This window comes from Mycetomoellerius zeteki, unplaced genomic scaffold, assembly GCF_001594055.1.
Source record: "Mycetomoellerius zeteki isolate Tzet28-1 unplaced genomic scaffold, Tzet1.0 scaffold327, whole genome shotgun sequence".
NCBI lineage: Eukaryota > Metazoa > Arthropoda > Insecta > Hymenoptera > Formicidae > Mycetomoellerius > Mycetomoellerius zeteki.
In genome coordinates this window covers 1,287,748-1,308,261 of record NW_017257313.1, presented here as the reverse complement: position 1 = coordinate 1,308,261, position 20,514 = coordinate 1,287,748, and the positions used below count along the sequence as shown (strand labels likewise).

Below are 20,514 nucleotides of genomic sequence, written 5' to 3'. Positions count from 1 at the left end.
AATCGGAATAGCGCTGATTGGTTGCTTCAATGACGCATTCTCTATTCCGCAGTCTTTTTCCGCACCGTGTGATTTCACCCTAAGAGTTGGTTTACCCCGGATCTACAATAGAGTTTTAAGCCTTATGCGTGGTCTACAATGGGCAATAGCATTAGTGGATTAAAAAGTAGGCGTAGAAATCGATCAATCATGGTTGATTATTCTCCTCACATTCGATTATGATTGGTTGATTTCTACGCCAACTTCTTAATCCACTACTGCTACTGTCCATTGTAGACCACGCATTATGCGGGGTCTACAATAGAAGTCGTAGCGTCTTAAGTCGTAGAAAATCGACGAATCACAATTGATTATTCTTCTCATATTTGACTGTGATTGGTCAATTTTCTACGACTTAAGATCCTACGACTGCTACGACTTCTATTGTAGACCCCGCTTTAAGCCATAAGAAATGGATGAATCGTATTCGATTATTCTCCTCAAATTCGACTGTAATTGGTCAATTTCTTACGGCTTAAGTCTTAAAACACCTATTGTAGATCCGGGGTTAAACATCAAGCAGCGGAGCAGCAACCAATCAGCAAGGCGATATTGTTTACGCCTGTAAATATCGCCTCATTAGCTGCGTTCAGCAGACTCAGCAGTTTTGCAATGTTTATGATTGTCTGCTGAGATAGGACCATTCTTCTAGATCTAAAAGTATGATCCAATCAGCGCGAAGGAAACTTCCAAAACAACTGCAAAACAAACGTTCTGCTGAAAACGCAGCCATTAATTGGTTGCTGCTCCGCTGCTTGGCGCCTGCTGCGTTCAGTGTGAATCAGGCATAAGTTGCACCAGGTTTCACGATGACAACTGATGACAACAGGTGACAATTGGTGACAATTGGTGACAAGCTACCTCACAATACTGCACGAGTAACAAAATACACGTCTTATGATGATCTCGTCGTGCCATTGTGCTACGAGTAATACGTCCTCTTTGAAACAGAATACATTCGGCATTTACGTTAAGTCAAATCTGGTGCAAAGGAACATCTACGACGTTTTCGCGATCACGAACGCTCGGATCTTTCAGCTCTACAAATTGTCTCTCGATAGAACGTGACTGAGCCTTTACGCTCGCTTATCTTCCTTTGCCATTTTCACTGCGGCGTTTCGCGGAATTTGCTCTCGTTCCGCGACACATAAGGCTTGAAACACGAATTCATTAACTGTAGAAGATGTGAACCGCGCAGAATGGAGCAGGATGCAGAAGAAACAAATCTGCTAGAAGAGCACGCGAAGGTAGAAGAATGGTTGACAGAGAAGAATGTGGACGGACAGCAGGAAATACAACACTCGGCCGTATTCTACAAGCATGGTGCTAACATAGGTAAACTCAAACTCGTTCTTTCATACATTCATTCATCTTCGAATTCCGATCAGACACTTATCATCACTTTCTCTTGTTAATATTTAGTGTCAGCAGAAAATTCAAACAAATTGCAAATGAATGCAGCATGGTTAAAAGGCACCGCTACTGGGGATGTAAATCTTACATCCCGATTCATCCCGTATTCTGGAGTTGGACTTGTAGAAACTTATCTGTTAATAAGTACATTTTACTGTATTTTTTCCAGATAAGTCTTGCAGAAAAAAATTATATAAAATTATCAATAATTTCAATTTATTACAGAGACGCTACTTTGACCAAACTCTAATTTATTTAACTCAACAGGCAGAATCGCTTAAGACAAATCTGTAATATATAATTCATTCTTAATCTTTTTTTCAATACCTTAAACATAATTCTACTAAGTAATTTAATAGATTTAATTGTATTAATAAAATAGTGCTGATTGTGTTAATTGGAGTTTGATCGCTCTTTATTCAAATTCCTGTTAGATTTTATTGCAATTGCATGTTATTACAGGAGATACACTGAATTTACAAACAATAGATGAGTCACAAGAGCCACTCTCCGTTAATAATAAGAATTTCGTAGAAAATTCAATTAAGCTTAAACAGGAAAAGAATACAAAACCATTGAAGGACCATAAAGAATCTATGAAACGTATAAAGCAACCTGAAAACTGGAAAGTAAACTTGAAGAAAAATGCTAGATTAAAGGGGGAAGAATACATTGGGGTCGGAGGTAAATATAGAGATGATAAACAGTTGGATTAATAGACAAAAAATTAATAGTTCATGTTTTTCAGGCAAAATAGTGCCAGCTAAAAAGATGGGACATCCCTGCGTTTGTCGCATGCATTGTGCAGAGAAGATAGATGAGAAGGAACGCGAAGAATTACACAAAGCTTTTTGGAGGATCTACACATGGCAACAGCGAAAGCAATATATCGCAAAATCTGTCAAAGAATCTCCAAAACAACGTACTCGTTTGCGTAACAATGTTCAACCAGAGCGTTCTTCGAGATGCCGGCAGGTGACCTTCACGTACTCTCTCGTTTCAAAGGGTGAATTCATCACTGTGTGCAAGTCAATGTTTCTCAGCACGTTTGCAGTATCTGAAAAGTTCGTGCGACATGTGATGGAGAAGAAACGAATGTCACCAAGTGGTATCATCGAACCGGACCAAAGAGGTAGGCACACGCCAAAAACTAAGAAAAGTGAGGACGTAAAAGAGCGAGTGCGCGAACATATTAGATCCTTTCCAACCGAGAAATCGACAGATCCTAAGGATCGCAGTGGTAGATGTTACTTGGACGCAAATCTAAACATAGCCACAATGCATAAATCCTATGTGTTAAAGTGCAAACAGACAGGTGTACCTGAAAGTGATATAGTGAAGGAAAGTTATTATAGAGAAATGTTTAAGACAGAATTCAATCTCGGTTTTAAATGTGTGCAAGCTAAGGAAAAAAAACTGATGTCGAACGTTAGTTCAGATAAAGAATGCAAGAAATGAATTTGTTATATTTGTAGAATATAAAAAATATTTCACATTGGTACCTAATGATTACAAACATTAAAATTATTCAACATTAAAATTAAAAAATATTAAATGACATAATAACAAAAAAGCTTTTTAACATGTTAATATTTATTCATTTAATCCTTTATATGATATACTTTATATGATACAATCAAATATTAACAAATATATCAAAATACAATTAAATATACAATTAAAAATTAGTTTGAATAGAATAAAGATATATATTTCTATAAATTTTAATAGGAATATAAAACTTCCTTGTATTTTCTCAATAATTTTTAAGTGTCAGTCTTGTTTAGACATTTTAATCACTTATTAGAATATTTTTACAATTATTAAAAAAAATTATAATGAGTACTTTTCTAAACTTTTAAATTTATAAGAGTATAATATAATTTTTATTCTATATTAGTTACAGCCTAAATAGTTTATATTGTAAAAATAGTGTCAACTTGTACAAATGTGTTGAAAGTCTACGGATAACTTGGTGTTACAAATGCTTTGAAGCATTTGTAGTGTCAAATGGACTGTACCCATTATTATCATTTAGTATCAGATCTATATTTTTTATTTCTCAAAACTAAAAGATTATTTCCAAATAATTAAAAGAAAATCTGCTAATACTTTAAATAATTATTTATAAAATAGTTTCTAATGACATTATATCAGAGAGACCAACAGCAGTATTTTGAACTGCAACTACAGTTTAATAATAATAACAACGATATTATATATTCCTTAAAATTTCAAATTATCACATGGTCATTATCACATATGTGATAATTATAATAATAACCACAGTAATGTGACTATTCTTTAAATAATTAACAAAATCGATACATCCCTAATATAGAATAAGGATATCTCAATTGTCATTTTAAAATCCAATTAAGATTTAACTGATATCTTCAAATTATTATATCTCATTTCTATCCTCTTTGAATGGAAACATTATCTACGTTCTTTTATACCGAGACATTACCGTGTCTCCTGATATATTTCTTTAAAATGTCAACACAATAATAATTGTCATCACTAATTTTTGTTGGCCTGTGAACTAACTTCTCTACATCGAAGTGTTGCCGCCTCTATAGCGTTGATTAATGCCGATCTTAAGCCATGTTTCTCTAATTGATGAATAGCAGTTATGGTTGAGCCTGCAAATGAAAAGGGAAAATATATATTGTGGCTGAAAAAAATAGAGATTTTAATTAATATAAGTAAGTTTTAACCTGCTGGTGAAGTTACGTCATCCTTGAGCTGTCCTGGATGGAGGTTTGTCTCGCGAACCATTGTACCAGCGCCTAAGACAGTTTGCGCAGCGAGCTTATACGCAATGGGCCTAGTAAGTCCCATTTTAACTCCACCATCGGCCATTGCTTCGATTACCATATATATCTAAAGCAATTTCATTTCTCATTATAATACTATTATAATACTAGTCATTTTCTTAAAGATGGAAAAAAACTTAACAATTTAAAAATAAAAGAAAGATTGATAATTAATTATATGACTCAAAAAACCTGTCAAAGTATAAAACTATCATTTTTCTTCTTTATTTTCACAACTTCTCTATTTTCTAAATTTAATTGCAATAATTATTTATAAAAACATTACTACTGATTGTTCACGACTAACTAAAAAAATTAAACTAAAAAACTAAAATTGGAATGTTTGCTAACATAGGCAGGACCGGAAGCGGCCAAGGCAGTTACAGGATCAATGAAGTTTTCCGGGACTTCTTCGCAGATGCCTACGGAGGAAAACAGTTTTTCTGCAATCTCTGCATCCTTGTCATTCGCGTATTTTCCACGCGCAAACACCGTAGCACCGCAGCCAACTAATGCAGGTGTGTTCGGCATTACTCTTATCACGGGCGTTTCTTTTGGCAGCGCCTGAAAATATTCTCCCTGTAGTATGACATCGTTCTTTTTTGCATTAACGAATTTTTGTTCGATGATAGAGACGTGTTACCTTTTCTAATGACGTCAGAGAGGTGCCCATGGCGATGGAAAGGAGTAACTTCTTGTTGTCGTGTACCCTAAACTCTGATAATACTTTTGGTACAACTTGCGGTTTTACCGAAAGGATTAGCACGTCACCGTGATCGATGACAGGTACATTTGTAAAAACAGTATTTGATCCCATTTCCTAAAAACGTTGAATTAGAGAGAAATATACAGGTTTTTGACACACTTACCCAGATAGCAAAGCGTGTCTCAGCAAAATCGCACAAATCTGTGATTGCTTATGATGCTAGCACTTGCCAAAGATTTATCTTGAACGATTTTGAATATACCGACATTGTAGCAACATGCAGATAATAATGTGTATATGTATTGCCCGCAGAACAGCAAGATAGCTGCATCAATGTTATCTTGTGTTGTCGACAATATGACAGCATTGTATGATGCTGCATATTATTATGGCAACGTGATGGCAGTAATACGAATTTTGACGATTTTAAAGTTATCGACAAATTGCTGGCAAGTTGTAACTCAAAGTTGTCATATCGTGAAGGCATCAAGTTGTCAACAAATGAGGACTCAGTTGCTGCAATTCTGGTAGTAATGCATACTTAGCAAGCAACATGCCAGCAACAAGACAGACACGTTGCTATCTGGGTAGTAAGACATTTGACAAAGTGTGATACTTATTATGGAAATTGAAATTTTCTTTATCAAAATTTTATTAAATGTTTTTTTTTCGTCATATTACGTACAGTTTTATCTTGATAATCATCTTGAGATATTACTAACATCATCTTCTATCAAAACATATAAGACTTCTATCTATTTATATATTCTTTCACGCATATCTGATATGTTTGATATCGTCTAAGTACAAATTACTGTGTAAAAATATAAGGTATTTTCACTTGTGTAAAATCACTGTGATTTTTCTCTGAGGGCATTCTGAGTTAAACACAAAGTAACATATGTATCGTCAATCTAACATCATATCTACACTCTCTACCAGAGCTTGGTCGTATTTAAAATAAAGTTATATAAAATATATGTTTTAAATAAAAAAAAAAGTTATTTATTATTTTAAATAAGTTTTCGGAAAATCCCATTTTTTATATTTTTTATTTTAAATAAGTTGTATCAGTTTTTATTGACTCCTACGATTTTATATTTTAAATAAGTTTCTGGAATTTATATATATATTTTTTAAATATAAAGTCGTATCTTGGTTATTTTACCGAGCCCTGCTCTTTCTACTAGTATTAGTAAATGTGCCTTACATACAGAAAGAACTTCGTAGATGTAATTCGTAATCATTATTGGATCATTATGCCATTTAATGTTATATGTCTTAACTTCTTCAGTTGATCACAGTTTTCACAAGTGAAAATATGACTGAATAGAGAGGAACACTTCATATTCTTGTATCATAATATATACAAATATAACTTATAGATACAATTCTAAAATTCGCGTACATGTGATAATAACATAAATACAAAATGTTTGAAAATATCCCGATCAATAATCAGCGATAAACATTTAATACATGCATGATTAGAATATATAGAAATTGTAAAACTACATCTTATCATGATAATTTATTAACCCTGTTAGTCTGTTCGAGTCTATTTAACCCAAAATAATTTTGATTTCTCTGTTATGTCATTTTTATATGATGAGTGAGTGTTCTGGCATTTTGTGACTCTATTTTATAACTTTAATTTGAAAACACATTAATTTGATTAAAAAAGTGTTAACAATCTTTTCGTCCTTTTTTTAAAATGTTTAATTGTTACATGTACAATGTTTATTATTTATTTTTGAATTTTCAGTAAATATTTAAACCCGGTGTTTTGTTGGTATATCTTCACAAATGTATAAAATAATGAGTCAGGTCATATTAATCCGAGCAATAATAGATGTACAATAAATTTGAACAGTCCAGCAAGGTTAAACAAATGTCGAAAGAAGCCATCTCACTAAAAACTTTGGTCAGTTAAAGCAACACAGTTATAATTCATCTTTGTTTTAATATTTGACTTTTGATCATAACATGTTTTAATCAAGTTTTAATCTATCAGTTTCAAAGTCTCATAAAATATTGTGATATGAAATGCGAATGTTCTTTCTCTCTTTGTTAAATATATTTAATATTAGATAAAGAATTTACATCACTGATTATTACCATAGATTCATTACGATGAGAAATCACACCTTATCACCAGCGGTATTCTTATCAAACAACATATTATGAACAAAAGAAGCATCCTTCGATCTATTATCGGATTCTTCCTTATGTGATAAACTGTTTATCATCTCACCTTAAAAGTTTCAATACTGCCGGTATCATTTGGAAGACAGCTAGCCAGTATCATTTCGCCTTTGCTTAAACCTGTAAAATGAGAGAAGTCTCGTGGAAAAAAGAAAATGCGAAAAACATTCCGAGTGAGTTTTCAGTGAATTTTTGTTGATCAAATCAATATAACTGATAGTCTGTATATCGTTAAAACGTGTAACATTAAATGAAAAAAATTATATGTCGTGAAAAAACATATGTACATAGGAAAAACTATTTACCTGCCCGTATAAAACCTTTAGCAAGCGCCTGGGCCATTTTTCCCCCGCCGAGGAAACCGATTTTCAGCATGTTGGTATCGATGTTTAGCGGTATCTTTTGTTTCTTCACCTCGCCGTCTGCGAGATGCTGATCACTCACTGCAAAATACAGACGAAAAAAAATATCACAATTTCGTTCCACAATGCACATTCGCAGCGAAAGAACAAAAAGAAGAAGAATCACGTAATTATCTTACATTACGCGAAAATTGAATATTATTCCGACGTACGAACAAACAGATTATTTAATAAGTCACTCTACTTCTCTGTATTTCGCAGCGATCTAGTCGTAACGGTCGTATTTGTTGCTTTGGAATGGTGATATGAACGCGATAAGATGGTAACTAAAGCTTGTAATTTTTTATGTTGCCGAGGTCAATCTCTGTTCAAACACACTATTCGCATCTCGCGCTCTCGTACCTCCTTCTATTTCTATCGCGCATTATATTCCTCGTCGCTTTCTGCCGCGAAGATGATCTGTATTTTTATGTAATCTTACGGGAGATAACAGCAATCTTGTGTGTCTTATGTGTATGTCGTCTAACTTGCGGAAAACGCGCAATTGACCACGTCAACCACCAAACCACTCGTTTTATCATTCGAATTGATTTGTGGTACAGCTTAAATGTGTATTTTGTGGTTACTGTAGCGTAATGGTAAAGAAACATTAAATCAGCCTTTTTATGTCTCATAAACATTTACGATCTTTTTATGGACGTCCTGCTTAAATAAATATTATCGTCTGTGGTGGGGTTACTCTCAATAATAATGTAGTTACAGTAGGCTATATTATAATGACATTATACAACATATAAGTGTTACATTTTACAGTTTCGTTACTTCTTTCATTTCAATTATATAAAATATACTTAATGGATATTTTCATTGTATTTTATTAAAATTTAATAAACATTTTTTATATATGAGTACGAGATTTTCAAAATGCGTTTTGTCCAAAATTTGTAATTTTTAGAAAACAAGAAAGAAAGAAATTCCGCTCATAAGAAAATTACGCACTCTTTACAGAAAATGACAATATACCAATCAATAGAATGTGAAATATTAAACAAAATTACTAAACAATTGCTAAAAATGTTAAACAAATGCATTTTGTTTGTCTCTAGTAGTTAAAAAACATAATGCACTTCGAAATGTCTATGTTTTTTCAGCATATAAATTAACGATGAAAAAATGCTTTCTGAACATCTCAGAGTAGCTTATAATAGTTGAGTCTTTCAACACTGACACTACGCTGTCTCTACAAAATGAAACTACAAAAATGAAATTTTAGACAAAAAGCATTTTGGAATTCTGCTCTTCATATATTTCACATATGTACATACATCATAATTTCCTACAATTTCCACTGGCCTATTTTGATTATAAAATTTTTAATAAAATTAATTGCGCTCGTATTTTTTCCATCTTTAATTAATAGTACAGTCGATACAAATTTAAGAGATAGATGAATTAGCCTATATATTTTTTTATATGAGATTAGTGATAAAATAAAATTATGATATATGTATAGCATATATATATATTTTATTTTCAATGAAATATTCCTCGATAATTACATGATAAAATTTAAAATATTAATAAATATTCTTTAAATAAACAATACTTATATTTTAATTACATTAAATTAAAAATTAAATGTAATTTTACTTTAGTTTTATTTAATGTAAATTTAATTATTACATTAAATGACAGGAAGAAAAATAGTAACAATTAATCGATTAATTTCATATGATATTTAATAACAATATATAATAAAACAACTTAAACAATTTGAAGTAGTAAAAATATTATCTTTTCGGTACTACATTGTGGCCCGCTTTTACAATATATGGTTACCTGTGAAGATTAAAGATTACCATGCATTGTGAAAATGGACCTATGGGACGACACACTTGAACATGATATATCCAACCTAATTCTATTGCTTATAATTTTTATAAAAGTGAACCCACACACATATGAAGAATTTTTTTCAATCAAAACGTCAAATTACATTAAAGAATATAACGATATCAAATAAATGCATGTACCTTTATTAATAAAAGTTATTAAGTAATAAATAAAACAAATGGAAAAAGAAAACTGGGTATATATATAGTGAGAGTAAAAAGTATTTGTATAAGGAAATTTATTATAAAAAAAAGTCTTATTTGTAGAAAATAAACATTAATTAGCAATTTTATACAATGAATACATTCTGTTCTAACATGAACAAACGAGCTTCGCATGTATTCCTGATTTTAGAAGCTAAATTTCTCGATTGTACGAATACCTTTTGAGCATCCAAACAATACAATTTTTAATTTTTTAGATGATACATTTTCTATAATTAATACACATCTTTTTGGTATATATAATTTTAATAAACGTATAGTCTATTTTATTCTTTATGAATAAATTGTTAATTACCCAACAAGAAATGATCGTCAATTAAACATTGAATCGACGTCAAATTGGTTGAAATCATCGTATCTATATCGATTCGACATCAATTCGATGACTCATTTTTCGTTGGATAATATTTATTTTTTAAAAATAAAATTTTTTTAAAAAACATTTTGTCTGTACGAATACTTTTTGCACTCACTGTACATGCCATAATCAGAAATAGCACCGAAAAGTTACAGGGTCAAAACGTTTTTATTATAAAAACAAGATGATCACATTTATAAAAAACATTACTTACCATACTTGCGCATGTTTAGATTCTGCCGAACACGACTTAATTTCATAAAACCCATTGTTCTCAGAGTGACCGTCATCTTCATAACTGCTTAGCAATTAATGTAACAAATAGAGTTCACTCAATTAAAAATTCCAAAAATCTCCGTTTGTTATTTAATCGTTTTCTTCTTAGGATCATACAGGATCTGGAAAGAGAAATTTAATAAAGATGTATTAATAATGATAAAGTAAATATAATTAAATGTGTTAACAATAAAGCATCAATTATGATAAAATTTATTTCAATGCAAATTTAGTTTAGTTGATATGCATTGATTCTCGCTGCATTAACAATGAAATATGAATGAAATATCCACTATGTAAATATATATATTGAAACGATAATGAGTAATATTATAATTGTAAATATATTATAATAAGTATCTATTATGTTTCTTACTATTGATGCTATAAAATATGAATATCATATGTCACAATTTGTATCATAGATTTTGATATCGATACAATAAAATTCCATTGAGTATCTCTCAAAATTAATTATAAATTTAATTCAGTTTTGCATCATGTGATGCATTTAAACTTTTTGATTGCATTTAATTAACAGTCAAGAAAATACATCATACAGATAATGCTTTTGAAGAATAACAATACGACAAGAATTAAATATTTATAAGTTTTTCTTACGCATCCAGTGCAATACTGATATTGACAAAGTGATAGATGAGGTACCGCTGATAAGGATTGATTGACAGTCAGATATTATTTATCCGATCGTAATCTAGTATTCTGCAGTGTGTGCAAATAGCCTCTGTTGTTTCATTACTATGTGTACACCCAATTTCGATCGTCCTTATATATATCTTTAAGGTATAAGCCTATCTCTGATGAAAAACTACCTGTTATCCAGGCATCTAATCGGAATCCAAATAAGCAGATGATTCTTCCCCACTTGCGGTCGTCGCTCAATTATATCTCTTTTTATATAGGTAAACCACCTAAAAACCAAGAATAAGTAGGTAATGGATCTGTGATAGAGATTTGAGAAAAATTGACTCTAGATATACACATTAAGATTTCCGTGACTTCAGCGTATTGAGATTTTTTGGCGTTTCTGGACTTTTTTTAAATCTGTTTATCTCAGAGCTCCTTACTTCTATTGATTTTTATAAATTATGGGCCTGTTCTTTGGTCGATTCTCCATCGATTGGAAATAAATTAATTGAAATATGTCCATTTTTGCTAAAATTACGATAAATATAGATGGGGTTCCCAGTACTCCAATGTATACTTTATGTAATGCGAAACAGAATATATATATTTAGGCTTAAATCAGAATACATTTTCCTAATATTATTAATATATCTCTAATTTTCTAATATTATTTTCTCTAATAATTTCTACTACTTATATCCAGTCAACACCAACTAAAAGATATATATATATATGTTATAATTTCACACTGAACAATAGGTGCTTTCCATTTATATTTGTTTCTATCAATGCAGTATAGATTAACTTCTCCATTCACCTTTAATTAAAATTAAACTATATTGATAGAAACGAGCATTAATGACACAAATCGACACAATCATTTTATGGGTGCTTTTCTGGGAGATTTAGTGACACAAGTTGATATAAGCTGATATAATCATTTTATTTTTGTTGACATTCAGTGGAATAACAAGGATAGAACGACTTGTGTCGTTAATAAGACCCAGTTCCACAACTCACGGTTAATATTTCTTAATTGAGATTCAACTTATGCCTCATATCTTTCCAATTCCAGAATTGGAAAGAGATTAAAAATAAATTGAACCTAAAACTGAGTCTGAATGGACCTAATCTTTCTTGGCACCCACGAAATAATAAAGATAGAACTATACTTGCGTCAACTCGTGTCATCAAGGGTGCGTTCGGAGAGACACTATTAGCGGTATTTGTGTAATTCTATCTTTGTTTTACGTCTAATGAACGATGAAGATAGAATTATGCAAATAACGTTAATAACGTCTCTCCAAACGCACCTCAAATGGCAAGCATCCGGCACTCCAAGATTCCATCAAGGAAAAATGGAATCAGTAGGTATTGCAGCAATGAATTTTCTTTTCTTATTTTAAAGTTCTCGCGATCTATACTATCGACGTTTTCAGTGAATGTGTGCACGCGAGATATACAGATGACGTTGCAGATATCACTAAGAAGCCACACAAAAAGAAATTTATGACAAACTCAATTTTTATCTTATCTAGACGCGATGTCTAAACGCGTATATATTGCAAAAGAAATGATTGCGTATATTTACAATTTGACTAACAGACACTTTTAATTATCCGGTGCTTTGAAGCTGCATGTGCAACAAAAGATTTCCTATAGACTAGACGCATAATATTAATATTTTAAGCATATCCTAAGAATATACTTAAAATATTATATAATATTATGCTCTTATGTATCGGGAAGCTAATAAAGGTTTATTTGCAAAACCTGATTTGAATTCTACATTTTATTTGAAGTCCTTTGCAATCAAAATCCTACATTCCTCGTCACAATTCAAGAAAATTCTAATCCACAACCGTGTTTCTCGCATGCGTTAACACGCGAACGGTTTCCGTTACGCTCATTAACCAGCTCTTTTCCTATAACTGTTTCTCAGTCTAGATAACTATGAGATAACTAGGCTCTTGAGATCTTGAAACTCAAGTTGTTAACGGAATATATGAAACTCGTTTCTGTTAAAGGTAAACGGAAGAATAAATTGCGAGAAATCGTAAAAATAAAAAAACAAAGTACATAGATCAGTTCATATCTTTCGTTCGCTGTTCTTTCTTTTGATAATCATTGTTTATACACCGTCAATAATTGCAAAGTATATACAAATACATTCCGTGAAACGAACGAAACTCGCGTAAAATAGAGCTCGAGATTCTTCCCTGAAAAGCAAATTGTATTTCGATTTGGCTTCTTGTTTTTTTTCCAATGTGTACTTCCGATAAATATCAGAAGTAAAGTTCTCGTGTAGCATCGTAACATTTCGTATTCACGCGTATTCACGTGTAGCATCGTAACATTTCGTATTCACGCGAATGGTCTATGAGAGAAACTCAAGCAGAAGTAGTCATGGTAACATCAAAATGACGTCAAATACTTTCAAAACGATAGGTTGTATTCAGGAAGCATGCTATCAGTATGTTATTGTATCATTTTATTTTTTTACATTTGACGAATATTGAAGATGTAAAAATACTGAGAATGACGCTCCAGATAGCGTGTTTTTTGAACACGGCATGAAAAAAAGTCTCTTTTCAAAGTCACACTTTATTTTAATATCATTTTGACATTATCGTGACTTATTGTTTTACTTCTTAGTCGTTAATCATTTATCATCATTTTGACACCAATTTGTTTACTCGGTTGGGATAAGGTCCTAATAAGTAAAATATTAACGGTTTGATTATAGTACATTGCCAACAGAATCACGAAGAATATAATAACTTTATTAAAATAAAAAATTATGAGATGTACATAAAAATAAATTGATAGAGAACAGCAAAGAATAGTAATAAGACTCTGTTATAGGATCTGTTCTCGACAGACTTTCTTCGTTTGTCTGCAGGCTAATTTGTGATCGCAAATGCGACGCAATTCAGCATACAACGACGTGACTCAATGTCGATTTCGCAAATATTAATCCCGAGATTATGATTGCACAAAACCTGTCCTGAAACGATAAGCTGTATTATGATTCCATGAGTGTAACTAAAATTTTAAAGAACAAAAAAAATTAAAACTTCTCAAACGTACTAACGATACTTAATGAGTACTCAAACGAAATTAGTTTTGGGAAAGAAAAAAGAATTGGAGATGAAAGTTATAGGCCCATTTCTACCAATAGATTAATTTTAATCTTGGTTTAACATACTTTTTATCTTTTTCTAGTTCTAAAAATTATAAAAGAATGAGGAGTAAATTAAACAATATAGATTAAAAAGTTAATCTATATTGGTAGAAATGGATAATAAAAAGATTTTCTGAGAATCCAAGCTGGCTAGTGTTATAAATTTAAAAAGAATTATTATAATATATATATGTTTAACTGGGACTCTCTCTCTCTCTCTCTCTCTCTCTCTCTCTCTCTCTCTCTAAAATAATAATAACAAACAACATTCAAGGCTAACGAGAGTTAACGCAAATTGTTAAAGTATAAAAAAAAATCTTTACTTCATTTGATGTGCAGATGCAGATCTTCCTTATTTTAAATTCTTGATAAATTGAACGTTTCAACTTTCTTTGGAGTCCTCATTAACAATTGAATATAGACTTAGAGTACATTCCGTTTCACGCATAATATGCATAATGCATCATTTATCCTTGTTTAACATTTGGTGAACAACACCCCTAATCTACATATATTAATATTGATTTAGCACTCAGCCAAAGAGAAGTCATTCACAGATTGTCAAAACTATAGTGGATTGTCAATTCACGCCAACCAATATTACGAAGCTTTGAAATGATCTTAATATACGCAAATTAATGCTTTTCAATATGCAAATGATTTATATTCCATTTTAGGAAAACAACGATCAATACCGACTGATATAAATTTAAGTTTTTTTCAATTCAAGGAATCAATTTACAATTTTAAGAAAAGAATTTTAAGAAAGTAAATTAGTAAATTAAATATGTGTGATTTTTACCTGCTAGTAATTAATTAAAAATAATATAAAACAAAACAAGTCCAATAATCCATATCACTCGACTACTCCCCTCCTTTCCCGGGTTCAAAATCTCTACTCAAATTTAGTCCCCCCCATCCTACTAAACAAAATTCTGGCTACGTCCACACATAATTTCAAATATTATATCAGGCCTTTTTCTTTCAATTCAACTTTTTGAACAATTTATCTTTTTTTCTCATGGTGGTAAAAAAAAAAAAACCCAGAACCCAACATATACAGCTAAAAAAAGACTTAGATCGATATTCATAGTCAGTTTTTATTATAAGATAGTTTTAAATAATATCTTATGGGCTTTTCTACAATAAGCCATTACCTATCTAAGCTTTAATTAAGTCTTAAACCGAAGAAACTGATCAATCATAATCGATTATTTTTCTCATATTCGATAATTTCTTACGGCTCAAGACTTAAGCTTAGAGAATGACTTATTGTAGAATGTCTATTAAAATAACAAAAACAAAGATAATCTAGGTTATTGAGAGTCAGCGCAAAAGGAGATACGCAAAAATTTATAACAAGTAAAATTAATTGTTATTTCATTTGATGTACAGATGTCTTTTTTATTTAAAAATCTTGAGAACTCTTGAATGTTTCGATTTTCTTTGGAGTCTTCTTCAGCAATATTCTTATTCTATAGTTGATTTCGCAATCGGTCAAAGTCACTCATACACCTATTAAGATGCGGCTTCGTGATTGGTATTAGCTTATAGTAGCTTAAACCTATACTGACGGTCTTATAATAAGAATCGATTATAAATACCGGTGTTATCTAGGCGCCTGTGGAATCTTCCACAAACTGAAAGGTTTCTATTGTCTTTCAGGGGAATAAATGACCGAGAATAAACGCTTGTTTTCTTATTATACATATAATAGGGTGATCCGAAATTCCCGCATTCGGAGTACAGGACATGATACTTTATGCTAAAAGAAATAACTTTTTCCTTTAGCAAAATTACTCCGACAAGTAGTTTTTGCAGGAGAGCAGGTTGAAATTATACAAGTAAACGCAAAAATTATTTATCGAATATAATTTTACTACAGAAAAAAGTTGTGCGTTTTAGCATAAAGAATCATGTCCTGTACTCCGAATGCGCGAATTTCGGATCATCCTGTATAATCATATATATATATATATATATATGAAAATAAAAGCAGGTAACAGACAATCCGGCTTACACCGAATATTTATTTATGATTACGCGATAATTTATCGCGGTTAAATAAATACATCCCGCAAAATACTTGTTCAAGCTATTGGTCATATCTACCTCTCGTCAACTACGTCAAAACACGCTTCGTCAGTCGCTAAAGTCCACTCTATAAATGACTTGTAACATATAATTCTCAGAATGCATAATCGAATGCATATTATAGTTTTACGCGTGCTTCTTCTTTTCTATCTCATTCTTATTCTTATTCTTATTCTTTTATATCTCGTTATTTCAATTTTCGCCGAAGTTTCGATTACGTTTTTACTGTCACTGTCACGTTTACATTCGATTTCCAATTTTTGTTTTTGTCAGACTTAATGATCGCATATGATGTTTCACGGACAGGAAGCCGTTACGTAATTTATAATAAAAAAAGAAATTGGTAAGAATAAGAACAATAGGAGTCAGGCGCAGAAGACGTTGCGCAAATAATATACTCATAAAGCGTAAAACTTTTTTATTCTACTAAACGCGCTTACATGTTTCGGCTCACTTTTGAGCCTTCTTCAGAGACAACACAAACTGACATATATAAACTGTGAATAAAAGTTATTTTGTCACGATGAATATTTAAAATACTAGCTAAATTTAAAAGTGACTTACCGTGTCTAATACTGACTGGCCAACATATCAAGAACCGGTTTTTGAATTATTAATAGTAATGTTTGTGCGATATGGTGCTTTGTGATCACGGTGAACGTCCTTATTTTCGGGATAATTAATTATAATCTTAAAGTTTTTTGATAAATTAGTTTTCCATATTCTCTATTTCGATATTTCCAATGTTTCCTTTCTTTTTCTTTTTTCTTTTTCTTTCATTCTTATTTGGGTTTAATTTCTGGCATTTAAATTCTCGATGTAGAAGAGCTCACCGTGACAAGATAACTTTTATTCACAGTTTATATATGTTAGTTTGTGTTATCTCTGAAAAAGACTCAAAAGTTAGCCGAAACATGTAAGCGCGTTTAGTAGAATAAAGAAGTTTTACGCTTTATGAGTGTATTATTTGCGCGACATCTTCTGACTCCTATTACTCTTATTCTTTCTAATTTCTTTTGATTTATAAGGAGTCTTTGTTAGTTTGATTTGTTATACGGATTTATAATAAAAAATATAATCAAGCACTTGACACTCGTGACTCTACCATATCCTCCAATTTTAAATCTTTACACTTCAAAAACTAAGATAAATATACCTGCAATTAGTGGACTTTACATTTCAAAAAGTAAAATAAGGTAAATATATCAGTTGGAGGACACGATTCAATTATTGGACGACTTTAAATAAATTCGTTATAAAATTTTTACAAATAACGAATTTACTTATATCATTAAAAGCTTAATATTTAACATTTTTGTCATTTCGTCTAATTCAATCATGTCTACTAACTATTCAGTAACTGATATATCAGTTACTGAAAAAGTAAGGTAAATGTATACATTTGATTAATCGCGCTTATTTTTCTATTCATGAATATAAGTAGCTTTAACCTCCTGCTCGAAAAAAATACCTCTATCCTCCATCGATTATTCTTGATCGTTTTCGCGCATCGATAAAAAGCTGAAGCAACAGATAGAGAACGATTTCTGATGGAACACAAACAAATTTAAAAAACCGTGAAGTATACATGTAAGGTATCTGTAACTGATCGAGCATTTAAAAAAGTTTCCTTATGTAATGATTATAAAAAGCAGTTTTTTATGTATAATTTTGCACAAGATAAAAAATTACCTTACTAGAAAAACATGTTTATATATTATTTACATACATGTAAATTTGTTCACTTTGTTCAAAGCAGTTAGTTATATGTATATTATCAGGCAGGCGTAATTACGTAATTTCGCGATTCTTCACGCGATTTTTCATGATAACGCATTCAATCAATTTATGATGCAGTAAATTAATAATTAGTAAACAACACATAACTAAATTAACGATAGAATCTGTCACAATTTTCTATAGTTCATCAAATCCTTAAATTATCAAATTGTTAAACTGAATGATTGTTAAATCGTTTCGACCTGATTTGAGTGCCTATATAATTTCAGACTTGAAGACTTTTATTAGTTGCACTTAGTGACCTAGTTAGCTGTATTGCACTTTTACGCCTACTTCCACTAATGTATAATATATGAACTTAAATCTCGGTTCAACTTATTCTTCATTTTTTCTATTTTAATATTCATTTTTCTACCAATGTAAATTAATTTTGTTCTTGATTTGATTTATTTTTTATCTTTTTCTAGTTATAAAAATTAGAAAATGATGAATAGTAAATTAAACCAAAATTAAATGTAATCTACATTGGTAGAAACGGGCATTAGGTTCGGTTCCAATGTGAGATTAATTTTAATCTCGGTTTAACTTATCTTTTTCTATTTACTATTTCTTTTTCTGATCCTATAAGAATTAGAAAAGAGTAAAGTAATTTATTCTTTAACTTTTCTAATTTTAAGAACTTCCTGTTTATCTTTTCCTACTTAGAATTATCTTTTTCTGCTTAGAATTATCTTTTCTATTCTTAGAATTATCGTTTTCCCAATGTCGATAATTTTAATCTTGGTTTAATTTACTCTTTATCTTGTTTTAACTATAAAAATCGTTTCTATCAATATAGATTAATTTTAATCTTGGTTTAACTTATTTTTTTCTATTTACTATATCTTTTCCTGATCCTATAAGAAAAGGATAAAGAGTAAATTAATCTGAGATTAAAGTTAATCGATCTACATTGATAGAAATGAACATTAGCAAAAGACAAATGGTAAGTTAAACCGAGATTAAAATTAATCTTACGTTGATGGAATCGAGTCTTAGATAGGCTGCGTTCATTTTGACGTTCATAGCGCTTTAAACATATATCATTTCATCCTTATTTGTGAAATATTAACCCGGCGTGAGTGAAGTCGGGTATCTCATACCCAGACATTTTTAAAACAAATATTTTTGTTATTGTGTTTTGTGGAACTCCGCTCTCTTACAAGGGAACCGTCGGAACTGTCCCTCACCGATTTTGATGGGCTTTGGATATGTTGTAGAGTATAAAAAAATATTACTCATATTTTTTTTATCAGCGTATCTCAAGGTTTAGGGGGTGAAACACCCCTCGGAAAAAATGGATTTTATCGTTTTTAGTAAATATCTTCGAAACTATGCGATATATTAAAAAATGTTTAATACAAAAATTTTATGGTATTTTGTGCTCTATATAATGGTGCATTCACTTTTTTTAATATCAAATTTTTTAACTTTTCCCTACTCCCCTCATTAATTTTCACCCCTTAAACCTTGAGAAACGCAGATAAAAAAAATATAAATATAATATAATATTTTTGTAATAATGTAATAAATGTAATATTTTTTTATACTCTACAACATATCCAAAGCCCATCAAAATCAATGAGGGATAGTTCCGACGTTTCCCTTGTTAATAGCTGGAGGGAAGGGTGCGGAGAGGGGTTTGCAATTTTACGAAATAATTATAACCTAGCGTTTAAGTGCAAAAATAAATAATTTCAAACTATAGTTTTAAAGGATCGGAAAAAAACCCAATTTTTCCAATTTTTCCACGGATTCTTTCGATTTTTTTTCCAAGGGTAGAAAAATTCATTTTGGAAAAATTCACGCGTATTCGTAAAACCTACCACGTTTGCTTCTCGGTTCTTTCCATAAAGAAAATAATTGCGTATAAGGTATACAGCGGGATAAGTTGACAGAAATTTTGAAATTATATAAAAGATTGAGGTCGCATAATGTATTCAATAAAACATACAAAACATACACTATTGCACCATTAATGTAAAAATTAAAAATATAGAGTCCAAACATCATGTTTATATGATAATAGTAGGTTTAGAAAATAATTTGGATTTGAACTGAATTCGTAACAAAATATTTGAAAAAAAATAAATTACAAAGAGACCTTCAGGAGTTCATTAGACCGGAGTGTGACAAACTAGAGTTAAAAATCTGTCTACTTAAGTTTTGCCATGTATTAAAGGAAGGTTATATTAGATTTTATTATAAAAATAGGATAACTAAAAAAATTTAATAAAAATAATGCTACATAATTTCATAGATCGCATTAATTTTATAAAGGAATTTAGAAGTTACTTATTATGTCTTTTACATAGCAAAAACAGCAATTTTTCCAAAAACCAATTTTTCGGAAAAAAACCGAAATTTTTCCGGTTTTTTCCAGCAATTTGAAAAAAGCGGCTTTTTTAAAACTATATTTCAAACACAAATTACTGTTATTTTATCAGGGCTGGGTATTTTTGCTTTTAAAATGCCATTTAAAATGTAATTCTATTTAAAATGCTAAATGTAAAA

At 30.7% G+C, this 20,514-nt stretch overlaps 2 protein-coding genes across 11 annotated transcripts; one reads left to right on the top strand and one right to left on the bottom strand.

Annotated features, from left to right (window-relative positions):
- The first annotated feature begins 834 nt into the window (after nt 1-834).
- LOC108725159 (uncharacterized) lies at nt 835-2,963 on the top strand. 2 transcript variants are annotated; one of them, XM_018451979.1, is made up of 4 exons: nt 835-1,374; nt 1,462-1,596; nt 1,915-2,136; nt 2,201-2,963. In XM_018451979.1, exons 1-4 carry the CDS (start codon nt 1,239-1,241, stop codon nt 2,908-2,910), a joined length of 1,203 nt encoding a protein of 400 aa, XP_018307481.1. In that variant the 5' UTR covers nt 835-1,238; the 3' UTR covers nt 2,911-2,963. The 2 variants fall into 2 exon arrangements, with proteins under 2 accessions (XP_018307481.1, XP_018307482.1); XM_018451980.1 differs by lacking the exon at nt 1,462-1,596.
- A 915-nt stretch (nt 2,964-3,878) lies between these two features.
- Nucleotides 3,879-12,313, bottom strand: LOC108725160 (Pyrroline-5-carboxylate reductase-like 2). Of its 9 annotated transcripts, none has more exons than XM_018451984.1 (10): nt 12,116-12,313; nt 11,299-11,471; nt 11,129-11,227; nt 10,234-10,417; nt 7,488-7,625; nt 7,232-7,302; nt 4,915-5,091; nt 4,623-4,835; nt 4,173-4,338; nt 3,879-4,097 (listed from the first exon to the last, which is right to left on the bottom strand). In XM_018451984.1, the coding sequence occupies exons 4-10, from the start codon at nt 10,313-10,315 to the stop codon at nt 3,976-3,978; spliced, it is 969 nt and encodes a 322-aa protein (XP_018307486.1). In that variant the 5' UTR covers nt 10,316-10,417; nt 11,129-11,227; nt 11,299-11,471; nt 12,116-12,313; the 3' UTR covers nt 3,879-3,975. The 9 variants fall into 9 exon arrangements, with proteins under 9 accessions (XP_018307486.1, XP_018307485.1, XP_018307484.1 ...); XM_018451983.1 differs by lacking the exon at nt 12,116-12,313 and adding an exon at nt 11,761-11,804 and having other exon boundaries at nt 10,917-11,227; XM_018451982.1 differs by lacking the exon at nt 12,116-12,313 and adding an exon at nt 11,761-11,804.
- Nucleotides 12,314-20,514: the final 8,201 nt, after the last annotated feature.

Coding starts and splice junctions, on each gene's coding strand:
- LOC108725160 (XM_018451981.1), bottom strand. CDS start 8,224: ATGTTTATGAGACATAAAAAGGCTGATTTAATGTTTCTTTACCATTAC. Junction 7,303..7,487: donor TAAAGGTTTTATACGGGCAG/GTAAATAGTTTT, acceptor CTCATTTTACAG/GTTTAAGCAAAGGCGAAATG. Junction 4,836..4,914: donor CTCTGACGTCATTAGAAAAG/GTAACACGTCTC, acceptor GAATATTTTCAG/GCGCTGCCAAAAGAAACGCC.
- LOC108725159 (XM_018451979.1), top strand. CDS start 1,239: ATGGAGCAGGATGCAGAAGAAACAAATCTGCTAGAAGAGCACGCGAAG. Junction 1,375..1,461: donor CAAGCATGGTGCTAACATAG/GTAAACTCAAAC, acceptor GTTAATATTTAG/TGTCAGCAGAAAATTCAAAC. Junction 2,137..2,200: donor AGAATACATTGGGGTCGGAG/GTAAATATAGAG, acceptor CATGTTTTTCAG/GCAAAATAGTGCCAGCTAAA.